This window comes from Chanodichthys erythropterus, chromosome 4 (genome assembly GCF_024489055.1).
Source record: "Chanodichthys erythropterus isolate Z2021 chromosome 4, ASM2448905v1, whole genome shotgun sequence".
NCBI lineage: Eukaryota > Metazoa > Chordata > Actinopteri > Cypriniformes > Xenocyprididae > Chanodichthys > Chanodichthys erythropterus.
In genome coordinates, this window is record NC_090224.1 from 9,737,501 (window position 1) to 9,757,657 (window position 20,157).

A 20,157-nucleotide genomic window follows, 5' to 3' on the forward strand; every position below is an offset into this window, starting at 1 on the left:
ATATATATATATATATATATATATAACAAAATCAGCACAACTGTTACTTGAGCACCAAATTCAGCTTTGCATCACGGGAATAAAATACATTTTAAAATATATTCAAAATAAAAATTACAGTTATTTTAAATAATATATAATATTTTATGATAATATTTCAATTTTACAGTATTTTTGATCAAATATATTCCTTCAAAATATTTAAAAAATCGTACCAATCCCAAACTTCTGAATGGCATTACTTTTTGTCTTTTATTTTACAGGAAAGCAGGGGTGAGAGACTTGAACCTGAGGAAACAGAAAAGACCCACCAGCAGAAAAAAAACACTGAACAAGGCAAGCATGTGGCATGCAGAAACTAATGGCAATGATTGAACCAAATTACTCTGAATGCAAGCTGGCACTGTGGAAAACCTGAAAAATTGAAAAAAACCACCAACTTGCCACTTACATAGCTCAGCTTACACAAAACATGAAAGCTCAGCGCTGCGCACACACAACACAGATGCACACATGTACAAGTTCCCCAACAAGCGCACAGCGGTTACACACAAAGGGTCGGGCATGGCTGCCCTATCTGCCCAGCATATATTTAAGGTTGCTATTTTAGAGCGGGTACTTCTGTTCTTTCACAAGCGTTAAATTAGTAAAACAGAGATGGCTTGAAAATTGGAATGCAGGGCAGACGGCCCTTCCAAACAAGATATAGGGATCTGGCAGAGCACTTCATCTTCATAACCATTTTAATGAGCAATTAAACATATTTGAAGATGGCTATCATAAAACACCTTTGTCTGTCTGGCTCACTTATATAGCATTAACTAAGAAAGACAAGCTCATATGGAAACACTTGGAAGGAAGTTTGGATTATGTTCTCAGGATGAAGCTGGAAAGATCCGAGGATGACATAACTTGTGGAATGTTCTCCATCATGTGGTAGAAGGGCAATTCAAAATTGCATCACTGGGGAGATCAATGACCCAGTCCAAACAGTAAGATTTGATACTTAAAATCTAAATGCTCTTCAAAGAAAGAGAAAACAGTTGACAAGAAACAGATGACACACAACACACAAGGACCTCAGGTTCCTGGGGGCCAGAAATGACAAGGGCCGTAAGGAATGACTTTCTACTTCAAACAAGCAAGTTTTTTTAGGAATTATCTTCAATTGCTGTGTTAATGGCACTGGTAAATGTGCCCCACCCAGAGTACCACTGACTGTGCCACCCACACGTTTGTGCCAATGCCAGCTGTGCCCTCATCAACCTTTTGCAAGGAAAACAGTTGGGCAAAAGGCACAAGTTTCTTAGTTCAAAACACTGTTGCACTAGAGTTAATGATAATAATGCATCAAATTTTAAAGTAGCCAGATTGCTACTTTAAAATTTGATGCATTGTGATTAACTCTATTGCGGCTTCCTCAGCATCTGGTAAGAGTGAGAGAATCACAGTTTGAAATGTGTTTTTACAGATTTGCGAGATGTTCTTCTCAGAGAAGGAGTCTGTGCAGATGTGAAATACCACACCTTGCATATCCCCCTCACCCAAAAGATCCTCACTGTCAGACCACTGCCAAAATATGCGACTGTCCTCTCCGAACTCACAACACTGCTTCTGCTGTTTCAAAGGTCACAGAGCTAGACACTGTAATACATATTTCATCACAATTTGACGGAATAAAATCACTAATGTCCAGAACTGATGTTTAAAGTGGACTTGTTTGCCACTGAATAATTAGGAGTATAGTAAGAGTAAAGAGTAGTGGTGCAACGGATCACAAAACTCTTGGTTCCTTCGGATCATATTACGGTTTTTGAGTCATGGATCGTATCATTTAAAAAAAAAAAAAAAAATCCTGTGAGGTGCAAATATAACTTTGCTTTCCATTTATTATTTAAAGCACACTTTAAGTACTTCTATACCACAGCAAAAACTACTAGCCTAACTAATAAAGTTCACACTTTATTAAGGACAAGTTAACAGTCAGTAATAAAATAAGAACAAATACACAAATTACAAGCATAGATAAATACAATAGAACAAAGTTACAAATAAAGTAAGGTCGAAATAGTAGTATTCAGGTACAGAATGTAATAGGCCTATTTAAATAAGTTTAAATAAAATATAGTGTTCACTGTATAAATTAATTATAGATTAATCTTTGCTAAAGATTACATCCGATTTCCTCATCAGCATTGTGTTGTGTAGTATGCGCTTTGTTGTGCCATTTTTCCATGTACACTAACCTCAGTGTGAAATATTAAAGCATAGGCATGTAACATTTCCCTGTTGACGTAAAACACTCCCATTGTGCATCTCTTCTATCAGGAGTCGATTCAAAATTGAGCTTGCATGTATATAATGTGCGCGGCCGGTGTGCGATACCTGTGAGTTGTCAGAGACGCGACGCTGCGCTGAGCTTTGCGTCCGGTGTGCGACCCCCTTTACAGTCCTGTAGTGTGAGCTTGCCCTAAGACATAACAAACTGTTTACAAGAATTCTTGCTGAGACGGGTATTTTGACATAATTTTGTGCGTATGTGTCTGTCTGAAACGCGTCTCTCTGTGGGCATGCACAGATAACAGCGTGCAAGTACTGAATTGAGTTCCCTTTTGCCTCTTCTCCCACTGGAATGGTTTACAATCGATGGAATGTGTAAATTGGCAGGACAAAACGTGCAATTGATAAACTTAACTCTATGATAACTAATTTTGCAGTCTGGAAAAGAGGATCAATTGTCCGAACCGCAAATGCAATCAAAAAGTATTGTCTACTTTATGTTTGCAGTTTGGTTTGGACCATTTATTCTTTTTCTCAACCTGTGAAATTACAAAATTTGTTCAATAACAAAAAAGTTAATTGACTGAGATAAAGTTTAGCAAAATTAACTAAACTTAGACTGTTTTTGTTTTCAAAGGTTTCAAACACATATACTTGAACTGATTCATGTCGGATCTGTATCATATTTCTACATAGTCCAACCCAGGCTAAATGAGAAAATGTGTGCTTCATGCACATTTCGCAACATTTTCAAAATGAAATGTACAATGAGTGGAGCTAAAAGCATATTTAGTTTTATCTGAAACATATGAAACGTCAAAACGTTTCGAATTGCAACGTCGAAATGTATTACCTATCATGCACTATGGTAAAAAAAAGTCTTTATTAATCAACGATCTGCCCCTTTAATCAAAATTTATGTGAAAAGGAATAAAAGTTGGTGTTTTACTGCCACAAGTGTTCATTTCAGCTTGAAACTGCAGTGACATTTAGTTTCGAACAGTGGCTCTGTTTGAAACTAAATGCACCTCTGTAAATGTAGCTTTCAATTACAATATCATTACATTTACACATAACACTATATATAAAGAGAAAGAAAGACGTCTGTGTATGCAACAGAGAGAAAATGAAGGAGCTCTGATCTTACAAAGGCTATTTGTCCTAGTCAAACATTCAGGAAACCACTTCGGCAGGAGAGCCTCCCTCCGTCTATGCACATATTTCACTGAAAGTTCAAATGTCAAATAATAGATCCACATTGTCTGCTGTCCAGTCTATAAACTCCTTTCTGATTTTCCACTCTCATAGGACACCATTCAGTAAAGTGGGAATTCAATACTCAATAAACAAGTCGACAATCTGACAACCGTACGCCCACCAACAACTTACACTGTTTACATTAACTGCCCAGCAAAATATGACGGACAGCTCAGCGCACTCATTTCCTGCTGCAAACGCTCCCACCTGCGCCTCTCTGGAGGAGTTGGCCTGCGAGTTTAAGAGAGCCACCGTGTAAATCTGTCAACCGGGGGAGAGTGAGAGGAATAAATGAAATAAAAATGAGAATCAATCGCTCGTTTTTTTAGCTGGCCGCTGGAAGCATGCTGTATAAGAGCGCAAAGATGGGACCTGCCAAAAATCACACATACATGAGTGGAGCAGAGACTTACATCGCCGTGCAGCTAAATGAGCATTATACGCTTGTTTGTGTGTCTGCTTTTATATAACATTACTCACACTTCCTAATTTTGCGATTATGAACCGCAAATGCTGTAAAGCAGAAGTGTTTCTATGGGGATTCTGCCTGAGATTACTGTGACAGAGTATACGTCAGTGCATAGAGCAGCTGAACTCTCCGTCTTCACATGTTTAATTGTTCCAGTGTGACTGTCATTATCATTATGCATCTGGCAAAACTCTAACGTGCTGCTCCTATAGCTTTTATGTCATTAGTCTTTTTTTCCTTTAAGTGGTCCAGTAAATGGGTCAAGGCATGCTCTTGTACACACTGCTCATATGCTCTCATACTCAAAAATCACACAGTATCCTGCTTTAGAAATACAGGCTGATGACAGTGGAAACAGTCGAAAAGAGAGACATTCAACAGAATAAAAGAGTAAAAAAGGTGGAGATATAGACCCAAGCTCAAGGTTACAATTAAAGGATTAGTTAACTTTAAAATGAAAATTACCCCAATCTTTACTCACCCTCAAGGCATCCTAGGTGTATAAGACTTCCTTCTTTCTGATGAAGTAGAATAGGGAAGGCGTACGACATACAGTGTAAGCTTTTTGAAGAAAACTGAAAGCAGAATGGTGGAAGCACTTGCAAGGTGATCATTTTTGTTTATAAAGCATATACAGTTGTTTTTTTTCGTAAGAAAATGACCAATCGTTTCGCTTGATAAGACCCTTATTCCTCGTCTGATATCATTTAAAGCCATTTGAAGCTGCACTGAAACTGTCATTTTGACCTTCAACCGTTTGGAGACCATTGAAGTTCACTATAAGGAGAAAAATCCTGGAATGTTTTCATCAAAAACCTTTTGACTGAAGAAAGAAAGACATGAACATCTTGGATGACATGGGGGTGAGTAAATTATCAGGAAATTTTAATTTGAAAGTAAACTAATCCTTTAATGAACTCCTTCTGAAGGGAAGCGATGCATTTGCAAGGTATAAAGTAAACTATCTAGCTTCTGCCAGACCGCCTTCTGTAGTCAACTTAGGAAAAAAGTGTAACCGACGTCTCGTCAGTTACGTAGGACTCAAACTCATAGCCCCTGTTCACTACCATTATAGTGCTTGGATGCGTCAGGATATTTATTATTATAACTCTGATTGTGTTCATCAGAAAGAAGAAAGTCATATACACCTAGGATGGCTTGAGGGTGAGTAAATCTTTGGGTAATTTTTATTTTAAAGTGAACTAATCCTTTTATGTCAACATAAAATTGGCCCTATGTAGAGGAGGACCCATTGTGCTTTTTTGCATTTTCAACTTTCTTTAGTGTGTAATGTTGCTGTTTGAGCACGAAAAAGGTCTGCAAATTTATAAAGCACAATGTCCACTCCAAAGGGAGCTATTCTCTATATGTGGTTCTCAACCAGGGGCCCAGGGCCCACTAGGGGGCCTCAACAAACTTCCAGTGGGGCCTCAATATGACTTAAAAATATTTAAAATAAGACAAAATAGTAAGCTCTGTTTATGAATTTCCTGAAACACCCAGATTGTAGTCTTGAGTTTTCTTCCAGGAATGTATACTTCACAATATTCCTCATTTAAATAGTATACGCAAAAAATTGAGCAAGGCCTGGTTGAGTTGCATTAGTAGTGTTGAAACTCGTGGTTATGGTAAGAGGCGTGACATTTCCAAAATATGTTTGAAAAGGTTTTTGCTTGTTGAATATCTTGTTTCAGTATTTTTCATTTTTAGTAAGGTTTTTTTTATTTTTTTTAATATTTCATATTTCAATATTTCAAATATTTCATATTTTTATTTTTATATCAAAATTGTTTACATTTTTATGATTTCATGAATTATTAGCTTTTCATAAACTCACAAGAGTGGGGAAATGGGATTGGAACAGTCAAATTCGAACTTTGCATATTAAAATGCGAGCTCATTGTTAGGCCATGGCTTGGACGTACAGAAGCATTTTGATGATTCTCTTTTGAGTTTCTCCTACATTTTTCATCTAACCTCAGAGGTTGTATCAGTGCAAAGAGTTCATACTGTTCAGAAGTGGAGATCTTTACGAGCAGGATGGCTTATGAACCTACAATAAATCACAAACTGAAGATCAAGATCATCTCTTAAAGAGTGTTTATGTGTGTGTGTCTGCGGTGGCCTTCCAAGATTCCACTCTAATTCACATAACCCAGAGATACTTCTGTAAGTTGGCTGGTTTGTTCAATTATAAAAACCTCTCAAAAGCAGTTATTTTCATGTGCATGTGTGTGTGATTTTATAGTCTAAGAGGTTCTGAAAGTCAAGGCAACATAACAAATCATGATTAATGGCACAAACACACCCAGTGTTTCAATGACCAGTTATTAGTCACACAGAACAGCCGAACTGCCATAAACTCCTCAGACAGCAACACAAACACGTGCCACTCACATCCACTGTTAACGGGTGTCACAGCAAAGGTCATCTCTCTTTCATTTTGCCAAAACATTCCTATGATTCTATTCAATATATAATACCCTTCAAAAGTTTGGTGAGGATAACTTTTTTTTTTAAAAATGTTTTTGAAAGAAAATCTCTTATGCTCGCCAAGGCTACATTTATTAGATCAAAAATACAGAAAAACAGTAAGATTGTGAAATATTATTAGAATTCAAACTCTATTTTTTTTTTTTATATATATATATTTAAAATTTCTCCAAAGAAAAAATTAGTTGAAAGGTATAGATGTACCACTGGAGTTGAGAGACTGATTACCATTCTGAACTTCCTCACGCTAGTTGAGATACATAACAACGTTGCACTTGAGCACTGTCCAAGATAGCGATTTAACACACAAGTGTTCGCTTAGTGTACACACACCAAATCACAGCCCAGCCAAAAGTAACACCTGCTCTTAAAGTAAATAGGACAGATGCTCATCCTCCTGCTTTAAAGAGAGAGAAAGACTCAGTGACCCCCACTCATTCCCTGCAAACAAGTCCTTTCTCTCTCTGGAGCTTCAGCCTTGATATTTCACTAACACTCAGGACCAGAACAATGCTTTCAAACTAATTACAAATCACAACAAATTACACTATTATTCAAAGGTTTGGAGGCAGTCATTTTTTGTGTGTGTGTGTGTTGTTGAAAGAACCAAATACTTTTAATTGGCAAGGATGCATAAAAAAGCGTCAAAAGTGACAGTAATAATGTCAGATTTCAAATTCAAATAAATGTTGCTCTTTTGAACTTTCTATTCATCAAAGAATCCTGAAAAGAAAAATATATAATTTTTTCCCACAAAAATATTAAGTAGCAAAACTGTTTCCAACATTGATAAAAAGAAATATTTCTTCAGCAGCAAATCAGCATATTAGAATGACTTCTGAAGGATCATGTGACACTGAAGACTTAAGTAATGAAGCTGAAAATTCAGCTTTGCCATCAAAAGAATAAATTAGATTCTGAAATACATTAAAATAGAAAACAGTTATTTTAAATTATAATAATATTTCACAATAATATTAAAATTTTTACTGTATTTTTTATCAAATATATGCAACCTTGGTGAGAAGAAAAAGCATCTTTCATGAATAATTCTTAGTACCAAACCCAAACTTTTGAACAGTAGTGTATCAAAAATAAAATGCATACTGTCTTGCCCCAAAAGACATGGCACCTAAAAAAAATAAAAATAAAAAAAATAAATAAATAAAATACACCACACAAACACTGAGATTCATGCTTGACAAGTACAGACTGAGAGACAGTGTCCATCAAAGTAAAATCAAGACAGTCGCACAGACATCTGGGAAAGGTTTTTATCATAAAATTAGGGGTGACACTTCATTTTAGTGTCATTGTTACATATGTTACATGTAGTTACTATATTAATTACTATAAATTATGCATAATTACATGCAACTAACCCTAAACCCAACCAAACCCTAATAATAACCCTATAGTAAGTACATGTACAGTGCTTCCCACACATAGACTTTACTTGGGCGGGTCGCCCACGTATAATAACGGCCGCCCAAGTATATTTGGAGACACATTTTTGCTTTTATTATTTTTATCCTCTTATACTTTTATATCCGCGCAAGATAATGAAACCATCCGCGATCGATAAACTAGTCGTTTCATACCTGCTCGTTACGTGTGCGTCAGAACTGTTTACTCCCGCTAACATTCCCACAGCCGCTGCATTTTGCAAAATCACAAGACTTCAGACTCTATGTTCAGATTGCTTCAGTGTGATTCTCAATCAATGAAATGATTGCTAATGAACTCAAGTTGATGAATTATTACAAAGACTACTTTATGGCCTTTATATAAAATGTTTTAGATGATTGTACGAATCTGAAGGATCAGCCTGCAATAGTACAAACATTTCAAAATAAGAGTCCTGGTGTATTTCGGACTTGTTAATAATTAAAAGTCACATGCTAAGTTTTTTCTTTTTCTTTTGGGCATTATTGGTATTTTGGTTACACAATAAATTGTATTTAATTTGATTTCCATTTAATTCATAGTAAATTATTATAGTCTCCCCCACAGGAAGAAAAGACTAAGAACATTATTTGACACATATATTATTCATTTTATAAATTTTACTAGTAAAATCTGTGTCCCATTTACTGAGAGAGACACTATATGACAGCAAGGAGAACATAGGAAAAGGTGAACCATTTAAATGCTGTCATTTTGCATAATTTACAATGCATAATATAAGTATGTAATTAAATGTAATATGCTATGTAATTAAAATTAATTTCAATTAAATAAAAATACTGTTAAAAATCACACATTTTTTGTTTGTCACATGTAGTAGACCATTTTTGTGCCACGGGTAATAGGAGGATTTTTCGCCCGGCTACCACCGCAAGTACATTTCAAACCTGTGGGAAGCACTGATGTAGTTACTTAATATTACTCAGTACTTAAAATGTATAACTACAGTGTAACAAATACACCTTAAAATAAAGTGTAACCAACTTAGGTAACCCTTTATTTCGATGTTCCACTTTAGACATTCTACTAAGTAACTCTGCAACTACGTCAACTAGCAGTCATTAGAGTATTAGTAGATTGTCTGCTTAATATCTGCTAACACTTTATTTTGATGCTCCCCCAACAGACATCCTATGGACTATACTGTAAGTAACTTTGCAACTACATGTAAACTTATTTCACTAACCCGAACCCTGGCATAACCCTAACCTAACAGTCTACTAAAGTTAGTTGACATGTAGTTGCAGAGTTACTTATAGTTTGTCGTGGAATGTCTAAAGTGGACCATCAAAATAAAGTGTAACCCAAAATGATATACATCAATGCACCACACATTTAATAATGTATGAAACAATGAAACTGTGTCTTATGACGGGAACACTAATAAGGACTGTGACAGCATGAGTCTGTCACCACAGTATGAGGGTCAGTGAGTGATCTGACTGGAGTCTGTGTCTCCATCACTAAACACAAGCTCATTATCAATGTTTTTGGCACAGTTCATCTTATTCTCCATTCTTTCTTAATGACTGGCTCAAGCAATATTACTAGTTTATTATTTTTTCTTCTTTGTTTAATTTGCTTTGTCTTAGTTTACACTCCACTATTGCATTATTTTATTTTACTTTTATTTGTTGCTGCAACTTGATTTTTTACAATTTCTCACTCTATGCAGCTGCAAAAGCTCTGAAAATACCAATGTATAGAGTATTTCATTCTAACAAAACACAGTGAAATTGAAAATTGAAGAAAGAGGGCTTTTCTGTGGGCAAAACAAATCTGACCCTGTGTGTCTTCCTGCAGAGAATGAGGGTCTTCCTTTGTCTGGGTTTCAGTGTGCTGCACTTCCCTGGCTGTCCATAGCTCATTTGTTAAATCATTTCCCACAACACAGCCAGAACACGCTACGTCTGCAGCAAGTTTGCTATGTATATACGCACAATGCCAATGACATTTCAACAGTTAGATGTTCCGCACTGGCGGTGAGGAAGTCAGCTGTTGTCCCCCATTTAACTTGATTGAGGACTGTAGATGTTTTGCAGATTGAAGTTTAAATTATGTGCAAATAAAGAATTCAGATCTCTCCACATGCACATGTGGCTGTAACATCACAAAGCTTCTGCACCTCCCTGTAGCAGTGAACAAGGCTGGCTCTGTGTAGCGTGTTTTGGGTGAGTTTAGGAGCTGACTGGCAACCGTGGGTGCTCCTGGTGAAGGTGTTGATGGTAAAGGGTGAGGTTTGAGCAGATGAAAGTGGACGAGAAACCACTTAGCAGCCACTTGGAAAAAGCTGAAGTATATCTTAAGAATGCAACGCTGTTTTTTCTTAAAGGAATAGTTCACCATTCAAAATGAAAGTTTAGGCATAATTACTCACCCTCTTGTTGTTACTCTGTATAGTTTTCTTTCTATCCGTGGAATACAAAATGAGATGTTAGGTATGAAAAGTAAATAATGGTGGAGTAAATGATGACAATGTCCCTTTTTGGTTGAACCTCCTTGAATGATATATGTATAGCTCACTGTTCAGACAATAACTGAGTAGTTTCCATCTTTCTATGGAAACTTTACTCTGTTAAGCCTGATATATGAAATATTCAGAAAAATCCTTTTTTTAATTGAACAGTTTATTGACAAATATCTAAAAGAGAATCTAAAAAAGTTTGCATATGCGTGTTGTATCATATTTGAGGCTTTTATGGTCCATATGTTATGATATAGTAAGAATATGGATCTAACACTCGAGGAGTAGTTTCATTCAGAGGCCCAAATGAGCAAAAATATGCAATTTGGTACCAATGTTATTTATATGGCTAAAATTAATTTCTAATATTCTGCTTGTAATGTAAATCAATGAAATTTTTTAAATAAAATTTAAAACTTATATAAAATGCATATAAATATCAGTTGTCACACTATAAATCACAATAATATGTCTTAGTAAGATGATATTGAAATGCTTAGTTTAATGATCAAAGCTAATTAGTTTTAATTGTGAGGAACAAAACATAATATTATACAATAATGACTGAGTTAAACGTTCCTCAAAAGCCTGTTGTATTATATTTGATATGTACATTTTAACACAATTTTTCTAAAAATTGTATGGACAATCAAGTAAACTTAAGCTGCATCGGTCCAGTAAATTTTCATCTAGAAATATTAATAACAAGAAGTTATTCTTACATTTACTTTAGAAAATCATTAAGGATTACACACACACGCACGCACGCACCCACGCACCCACACACACACACACACACACACACACACACACGCACCATGACCTAGAATTATAATAAGGCCTTTTATTTAATAAAAAAAAAATATATATATATATAGGAACTATCAATCAGATGGTATAAGTCATGAAGGCAAGATTGTGTACAACAGGTTTTTCAGCTAATTTTTGATGATGATGATAAAAAGGTCTTAAAAATTATCAAATATGAAACAGTAGCCTTTATATGGTTAAGATGACCTGACAGATTATAGATCAACGGCAGGTAAGCAAACTGCTGATCCGTGGGCGTTTTAATAAAACGTAAATTCGTCCCCCACACTTTTTGCATGACCTGCCGTTTTATTCTTAACAAAAATGAGGCGATCTAAACATTATGGAGCGTTCACTCTCGTGTAATATATTTTTCATTCATACTGGCAGGCGGAGGGCGCTCTCTCACAGAATGTCCAAAAAGGTTTCGTAGCAGTAATTCAGCTATTCGCTCTAGCAGCAGAATAAAATGCGCAAATGTGACGAGATATGGATTATTATGTGTGCTTTTCAAGCCATCTCAAGTTATTTATTGACAAGATTAATGCAGTGCTAACTGATAACCTTTTAATGTTTTTGAAGGAAGTCTCTTATGCTCGCTAAGGCTGCAATTACTTAATCAAAAAATACAGTTAAAACACTAATATTGTGAAATGTAATTACAAATTAAAATAGCTGTTTTCTATGTACTTTAAAATGTAATTTATTCCTGTGAGTTTTCAGGATCAGTCTTCAGTGTCACATGATCCTTCAGAAATCATTCTAATATGCTGATTTGCTTGTGGAAACATGATACATTTATTTTTTTCGGGATTCTTTGATGAATAGAAAGTTCAATGAATAGCATTTGTTTGCATTTATGGTCACGGTCACTATGATAAATTTAATGCACCCTTAATGAATGAAAGTATTAGCCTAATATCTCTTTTTTAAATCTTACCGCAAATGTTTGATTGGTATCATAGTTTCCACAAAAATATGAAGCAGCACAACTGTTTTCAACTTTTATAATAATCATAAATGTATCTTGAGCAGCAAATCATCATATTAGAATGATTTCTGAAGGATCGCGTGACACTGAAAATTCAGCTTTGATCACAGGAATAAATTACATTTTACAATATATTCACATAGAAAACATCTATTTTAAATTGTAATACTATTTCACAATATTACCGTTTTTACTGCATTTTTTTTGATTAAATAAATCCAGCCTTAGTGTGTAGAAGAGACATATTTCAATTGTACAATTACAATTGTAATGTTTCCAAACTTTTGATAGGTACTGTATTTTCTGTATTTTCTCTTGTGATCTTTTTTTTTTTTTTTTTTACATTGTATAAAATCCATGAGGAGTTTGAGGACTTAATGAACAAGTGTCTGTAGTACATAAACCAATCATAAAATTGTCATAAAATATAGGGAAAAATATTAGATATTGGTTATTGTTCAGCAGTGTATTTGATATCTTATTAAAAGCAAATTCATTTCAAATTAAAAGCAAGAGATGAGATAAAAAAAAGAGAAATCTATTAATAAGACGTGCCCCCCTCACAATGATGGCTACGCCCCTGTGCTGATCTGTATGCTCTTTATAGCACTGACCCCTCTCACAAACACTCCAGCAGAATGAAAGCATGCACTGCTCATGCTGTTATTCTCCAGTTCATACCAACACAATGACACAGACTACTCTTTATGACTGCACATGATGACCCATTTGTTCTGCATTCAAGTACAGAAATAGGCAAGACTGGAACCAGTATTTATTTTTTCTCCCAATGGGACATCTTTACAGCAATAATTAAACAATAAAAAACTATATAAAAAGTCTCGATATTGTCTGTGTGAGGACCTGATTTTGTCTGTACGGACTACAAATAGGCTATATTGCCAAAACCCATATCAAAGCTTAAAGCTTGTATCAAAACTTATCAAGGCAAACAATGACTACACTGACCTCTAAATACCATTAAGCAAACTATAGTGCAAGTGTCAAACACATACAGATCATACATAAAAGATAGAAGTAACACACACAAGCTGATGCCTGTTGAATTAGCAAGGATGCAGCTTTACAATACTGGCTGGATTACTTTGACAGAGTGAACATAATCAGTACTTTACATCAGAGGGGATATTCTGCTTGTGAACAGACTTAACTGCTGAATAAAGACAAAACTTTTCTGTCTATAGTATTGGAAGTTAATGGGATAGTTCATCCATAAATGAAGTTTGTCATCATTTACTCAGCCTCATATTACTCCAAATGTGTATGACTTTCTTCAAATGACAAGTTTCCCAGTCCTCACTGACTTTCATTCAAAAAAAGATGCCAAGCGAATGGTGACATCCAATTGTGTGTTTCACAGAAGAAGAAGAAAAACATACAGGTTTGGAACAAATGAGGTTGAATAAATGACAGAATTTGATTATTTTTTTTATGGACTTTCTCTTTAAATGGACTTTACGGATGTAAAATGACTCCACACACGTTTTCCTTTGCGTAAAAAGTGAGGACACGGAAAAGCAAACCTGTCCAAACAAGCCTATACAAGAAAACGCACCGAAACCTCAGGGAATCCAACATCTGCCTCGGAACACACAGCGGAAATGTTGGACACTTCAACGCAGTGACGAGACAGCAGTCGGTACAAGTCTCCAAACTAGGGGGAAAGCGAGAGGAAGAGAGCGAGTCTTACCGAGATACTGCCTGATCTCCAGCAGAACTTTAGGGGGTCCTCCGTTCAGCTGGTAAAACAGTGAGCCGAGACAGAAGAGCAGCAGCGTGGCCATGCAGAAAGCATAATCGCGCAGGGAGAAGCGAAGCCCGAGAGCCGATAACCAGAATCCCTTTCTGCTGTTCCGATCTGTGCTGTGATTTTTTAGACGGGGACTGCTGCTGTAATTCTTCATCGTCTCCTCACATGGAAGCGCCGAGAATGGTCGTCACCCATCCGCCTCTTTAGATAAAAACTTTTTAGTCAACATTTAAACACTTCACAGATCGATGCGCGCGAACAGAGGCGTTCAGATGTTCGTCCTCTGCTCGGTCGTGTTTTCTCGTCTGCTCTTGCTGAGCTATTTTTGCGAATGAAGTTGGGAATCCATCCTCTGCTTTTTGGGGTTAGTGTCGGTGTCAGATTACTGAATGTGGAGGAAAAAGTTCAACCGGAGGATGGACTCCCGCTCACGCGCTGCCTTGTGCAGCTCAGCACCACCAGGCGGAAGAAGCGCGAAAGCGCTCGAGAGCGGCCTGTACATCATCAAATCTAGTAATTATTTTATCAAATACAAATATTTTAATAAAAATGCTAGAAATATCTATCAACATCATGAAAGGGTGGAATTTGTCAAAGCGGCAGCAGGCTTCAGTGTAAAAGCTGTGCTTTTGAAGGAAAATTTCCAGGTCGTTATTCTGAAACAAAGCACAATAAGGACAACACAAACATAGAAACCATTTTAATTAAATATTCAGCCAAGGGTAAAGTTTATGACTGAGTTTTTGACCATTTGAATGACTAAATTTGACACTTTCAGCCATGTAAGTAAGTGTTAGAATGATAAAATCACAATGGTTTCATTTATAGTGCAACACAATATCTTTTATTTTACTCAAGCATTCTAAATCAAATGAAATGATGTCTTTATTTAACCCACCCGGAATATAATTACGTGTGGTGACTGCCAAATCAGAGGTGGAAAATTGCAAAATTGGCCTCCTCTTTAGCCTCAAGCAGTGTTTGCTGTTATCTCTCCAGTTTGGATATAATTATTTTATCAAAGAATGATAAGAAAGTAAAAATGTAAAAAAAAAAAAAAAAAAAAAAAAAAGTTCTCAAATTAAGATGTTATTTGTATACAGTACTGCTATACTGGTGGCAAGTTATTTGAACTTCAAAAATAAATGATCTAAGGTCAGTTTGCACTAGTGTACACACATGGGTATATAATTGTACTTTGTTGAAAGCTTGAAGGCTTTATTGATATTTCTTTAAATATTTTGATCAAGTCTTATCATGAGATAAATAGGGTTGCGTCATTGACCTAACAGTCAGCCAGGCTGAGAAATAATATACACTATATACTGTTCAAAAATTTGGGGTCAATATAATTTTTTTTTAATATATAGTAAATGATTTCTATTCAGATATATGCTGTTCTTTTGAACTTTATAATGATGAAAGAATAATAAAAAATATATATAGTTTCCACAAAAACATTAAACGGTTTTCAACATTGATAATAATAATAAATGTTTCTTGAGCAGCAACAGCAAATCAGCATATTAGAATGAGTTCTGAAGCATCATGTGACATTGAAGACAGAGTAATGGCTGCTGAAAACACACAGACAGTCAGTTTAGGATATTCTTTTTTTTTATTACACCTCAAAGGGACAAATATTTTAAGACATTTTTGTTTGTAAATACACAAGCAAAACCTTTATGGACAATCATTAGCGAAATGAAACCAGATAAAATCATCTTTATACATGTATTTTACAATGGTCACTGGTGCATGTCACTTGCTAACTATAGGTGAAAGAGTATTGCTCTATGATGTATAATACAGCTAATAATTACATTTAATGTAAAAGCAAAAATAAGTTATTTAAATATCAATTACATATACAGAATGTGCAACCTCAGTTAATCATTTCATATATGTAATTAAGACCCAGTTTTATATCATTTAAGTTGAAATAATTAACTGGTCATGGTTAGTTCTGTAATTAATTAACAAGTGATTATATTTTTAACAGATTTGATATTTAAACAGCTCAACTCAACCATCAACATTTGACCTGAAAACAAACATATTAAAAAACTGCAAATGTGTCGATCTCACCCATCTTTGTAATCTCATTTTCTCCACAATGGAATTAAAAAACAATTTTCATTCTTTAATAAAGTGCATTTTTTACAGTAACATTTCATGAAATATATTTTTGATTTTAAATACATAAAAAGCCTCATTGTTATCAAAGCACTCTTCTGATAGCAATCTGAAGGCAACCATTCTGATATAAAGAAATCTATCGATTCTCTACTGCTATTTAAAATGTTCATTAAAATCTTGAGCGTTATGGTCTATAAATTGTGCTGCATTACATACAAGAGAAAATGTCATCAGGGAGAAATACAATTCTAAAGTGAGTGTTCAAAAAGACACCATTTCCTAAAACTACAAGGCCTTGGGGAAGCATGACTGGTGTCTTTCTTTAACTGGAAAACTGAAAGATCTTTAAAAGCATCTGAATGTACTGAAACGAGCTGAATTCTCGCCTCAGCCGCGCAATCAAAAACAGCCTGAGAGTGATTGTGGGAGAAGCTCTCTTCATTGTGCTTAATTTGGAGCAATGCAATGCTTTAAATTTGTGAGCTGAAATGACGTCAGCTAACCTCGTAGTTCACGCTCAGCTTTCATTTAGAAGCGAGTCTGCCAGATGCGCTGTTCTTTCCCCAACGCCAGATGTGAGTAAGAAAAGTTGTGTCCATCCACAATTACCACATAACACACCTTATTCTCCCTGAAACACACACGTCATTTGCATTGTGTTCTGGATGACAAAAATAATACAAAAAAATTATTGTAAATCAGACCTAGTGAAGAAATGTGATTGAATTTCACTTGACAAATGATGCTTCATTGATCTTTCTTCCCAATTTTTAAATCGTGGCTGAAGCCCCAGTCTGTGTAGGTCACTAGTGTCAGAACGCTCCTTGAAGTTTTGATTTGTATTTTAAGGCTAAGACTGTGTGCTTTCAAGAGCTTGAGGCTTTTTCTGATTCAAAGTGTGTTCAACACCCCAGTCAAAGTGCAAGGCAATCTGGGGCATAAGAAAAATTAAATAAAACAAAAAATAAACACCTGTACACATTTCACTCCAGCAAGAATATTACAGCCGTGTGATGCATCAGTCGCATCAGAGATGAGTATAATGAGAGGTAAACAATATGCATGAGTATAATTTTCAAGATAACAGGCAACAAATTGATATGCCACGACAGCTGAGTAAGTGTTGAATATTGTGTGTTTAGAAGACAGGGAAGATTAAATGTGTTGTATAAAGCATTATATTAAGCTTAATATAAAGGAGTGATGCTAAAATGTAGCCATGAAGAAAGAAACAAATTAAACTGTTTGTACAAACATAGTACATACTTGCTAAAACCGTGACCAACTATTGGCCTAAAATCAAAATGTGCATTGCTCTGAATATCCCCATATGGCAACATCATGCTTTTGGGAATTTTAGAAACACCCTTTTACTTGACTCACCTCATATACATACTGTATGCTTTGAAAGATAAAGTAGTATTATATTAACAAAACCTGCATGAAATGACATTGCTTTGGCCAGGTGACATACTCTTGATATCGATGTGCTTCAATAAGCACAAAACCTTTTTTTTCCTTTACAGTATTTTTTCTAAATAAATCTCACGCTTCCTGAAAAAGCGAGAAAGGTTTCAGAACAGTCTTTAAATTCATACAAAAGCATATATTTTCAGGAAAAAAGTGTGCTTTCTTTCGACAGGCGGTCCTTTCAGGCCAAAATCTGTTGATAGGCCCACAATAACAGTCCTTGGAAGCCAGATCTGTCATTTCTGTAAATGCCAAAAGGCTTGAGATTATAAGACAAAAATGTTGGGGAAAAATTCGGCAGCTGTTGTCCAGGTCTGTCCCTTCACCTGGCAGAAGAGTTTGATCCATTTATTCTAGTTCATAATAGCTAATATTACTATTATGACTGTCCTGAGCTGCTGGCTGTGACTAGTTGGGCTTCGCTGAGAAGAATACGTATGTGATGGTCCTCCTTCAGGCCAGCTTCTCTCGCTCTTGCCTCGTTTAAGGACGAAACGCGACCCAGCGTGTCAAAGCCTGCGGCCAATAGAGGAGCAGAATACATGGGCATTCCGATCGACAGCAGCCAATCAGACACAGAACTCACATGAACAGGAGACACTGGCTTCCGACACATGTCAGTCAAACCTCCCGAGGGAATCTGCGGAGATAAATGAAGCACAAAGACCAAATGTCAGTGCTAATGCAGTCAAGTAAATAAGAGTATCATGATCTAATTTGACTCACATGAATTGTGCTAAATCTATAAATCTGCGAAAGTAACTCACAGCCATGCGGTGCTCCTTACGGAGTTGTTTAACTCTGATCTGATCCAGACTGGACGCCACGTCCTTCACTGGCTGCTGGAAGTCCTCTGAGTACCTCTGTACCAAGAGTTGAGGAATACCACATCGGCCGTGCTATGAAACGCAGAGAGAAAGGGAAAGATAAGCGGAGTTTGCCAATTCATTTAAACAACTGGAAAACACCTCTAGAAACGCCCCTAAGAAAAACATAAGTCTGCTTATCAAAATATGAGGGGAATTTTCTTTGCTAACACTTGAGTCAAGCTAAGCCGTGATTAGCGCTCAGCTAATGTGAGCAGAGCAACTTTGTCTCAGATTGTGGACTCTGAATAACAACAGAAATTATCAGATCATAAAGTTTACTTCATGTGGCTTTTTAATTGATTTTACGGGTGGTAGAGACCGAGCATACTTGGAAACGGAGTCTGACTCACAAACAAGCAAACTTTATGTGGCAATTATAGCATTACAAGGCGAGCAAGACTAAATTGTTTGTTTAATGTGAGATTCAGCGTTCTAAAGCTAACATCCCCCTGTGTGGCGTAACAGATCCACTTTAATCATTTTCAGGACGTCTTTGTTAGCGCGCCAAATGTCCATCTTACTTCTCTAAAATAAACACTATGGCTTTATAATATTGCAAACCAAGCAGTTTTTAAATTGTAGTTATCTCAATAAGGGAAATACTCATTTCACTTTGTGAACTAAATCGACAATCAAAGTACACAGCTCACTACACAAAAAGAGCAATGTTTTGACAGCACATCAGAGCCTCAGTGTTTACGCTCCTCAGGGAAATCAAACTATGAACAGCACACAAGCTGCGAGAGGAGAACGTATACTTTATATTACACACTTCAGCTTTCATTTATAAGCATCTCGTTAACTGAGAGATTAAAGAAATCAAAAAAGAAAGAAAATTCTGTCATTAATTACTCACCTTCATGTCATTTCAAACCCGTAAGACATTCGTTCATCTTTGGAACACAAATAAAAATCTTTTTGATGAAATCTCAGAGGTTTCTGTCCCTCCACTGACAGCCTACGCAACTACCACAAGCCTCAGAAAAATATTCATCTTAATCTCCAACATGCGTTCAAGCAACAACTTCTGCTCTTCACATGCTCGTCATGGTGCTCTCATGAAAGTGTGTTGGAGATGAATATTTGTAAATAAAGTGGTAAATATGTTTTTTTTTGGGGCACACAAAGCACTTGTGTTGCTTCATAAAATTGAGGTTAAACCACTGGAGTCACATGGATTACTTTTATGATGTCTTTACCTTTCTGAGGCTTGAAAGTGGTAGTTGCGTAGACTGTCAATGGAGGGACAGAAAACTCTTAGATTTCATCAAAAAGATCTTCATTTGTGTTATGAAGATGAACAAATATCTTACGGGTTTGGAAAAACATGAGGGTCAGTATTTAATTACAGAATTTTCATTTTTGGTTGAACTAACCCTTTAAATTCTAAATCTACTCAAAGAAATCCAAAAAATTTCTTGTGCCTAATATGGGATATATCCGATAGGCTGTGGGTCCAGGCATAATTGGATTGGCTGCCAATAAAAAGCACTAAAACTCCAGGCAGTCTGTGCAGTCTGAAACCACAAGCTGCTCCAATGTTTTTATATCAGAGAGGGACATTTTTCACCTCTTATTCACCTTTTTTGTTTGTGATATTCTCAAAGAAGTGATTTGGAATCAGATTTGGTTTGTCGGTGAATGTGCAGTGGACATTACACACCAAGGACCCAAGAT

At 35.9% G+C, this 20,157-nt stretch overlaps 2 protein-coding genes across 9 annotated transcripts in view; both read right to left on the minus strand.

Annotated features, from left to right (window-relative positions):
* Nucleotides 1–14,598, minus strand: part of usta (uronyl 2-sulfotransferase a) — a 75,638-nt gene extending 61,040 nt beyond the window's left edge. For both annotated transcript variants that reach the window (XM_067384002.1, XM_067384001.1), the window contains exon 1: nucleotides 13,943–14,598. In XM_067384002.1, the coding sequence (XP_067240103.1) occupies nucleotides 13,943–14,156 (214 nt within the window). In that variant the 5' untranslated portion in view covers nucleotides 14,157–14,598. The remainder of the gene's footprint in view (nucleotides 1–13,942) is intronic.
* A 1,013-nt stretch (nucleotides 14,599–15,611) lies between these two features.
* Nucleotides 15,612–20,157, minus strand: part of LOC137019033 (SAM and SH3 domain-containing protein 1-like) — a 269,352-nt gene continuing 264,806 nt past the window's right edge. For all 7 annotated transcript variants that reach the window (XM_067384005.1, XM_067384004.1, XM_067384003.1 and 4 more), the window contains 2 exons: nucleotides 18,379–18,510; nucleotides 15,612–18,251 (listed from right to left, as the gene is read on the minus strand). In XM_067384005.1, coding sequence (XP_067240106.1) covers nucleotides 17,991–18,251; nucleotides 18,379–18,510 — 393 coding nt within the window. In that variant the 3' untranslated portion in view covers nucleotides 15,612–17,990. The remainder of the gene's footprint in view (nucleotides 18,252–18,378; nucleotides 18,511–20,157) is intronic.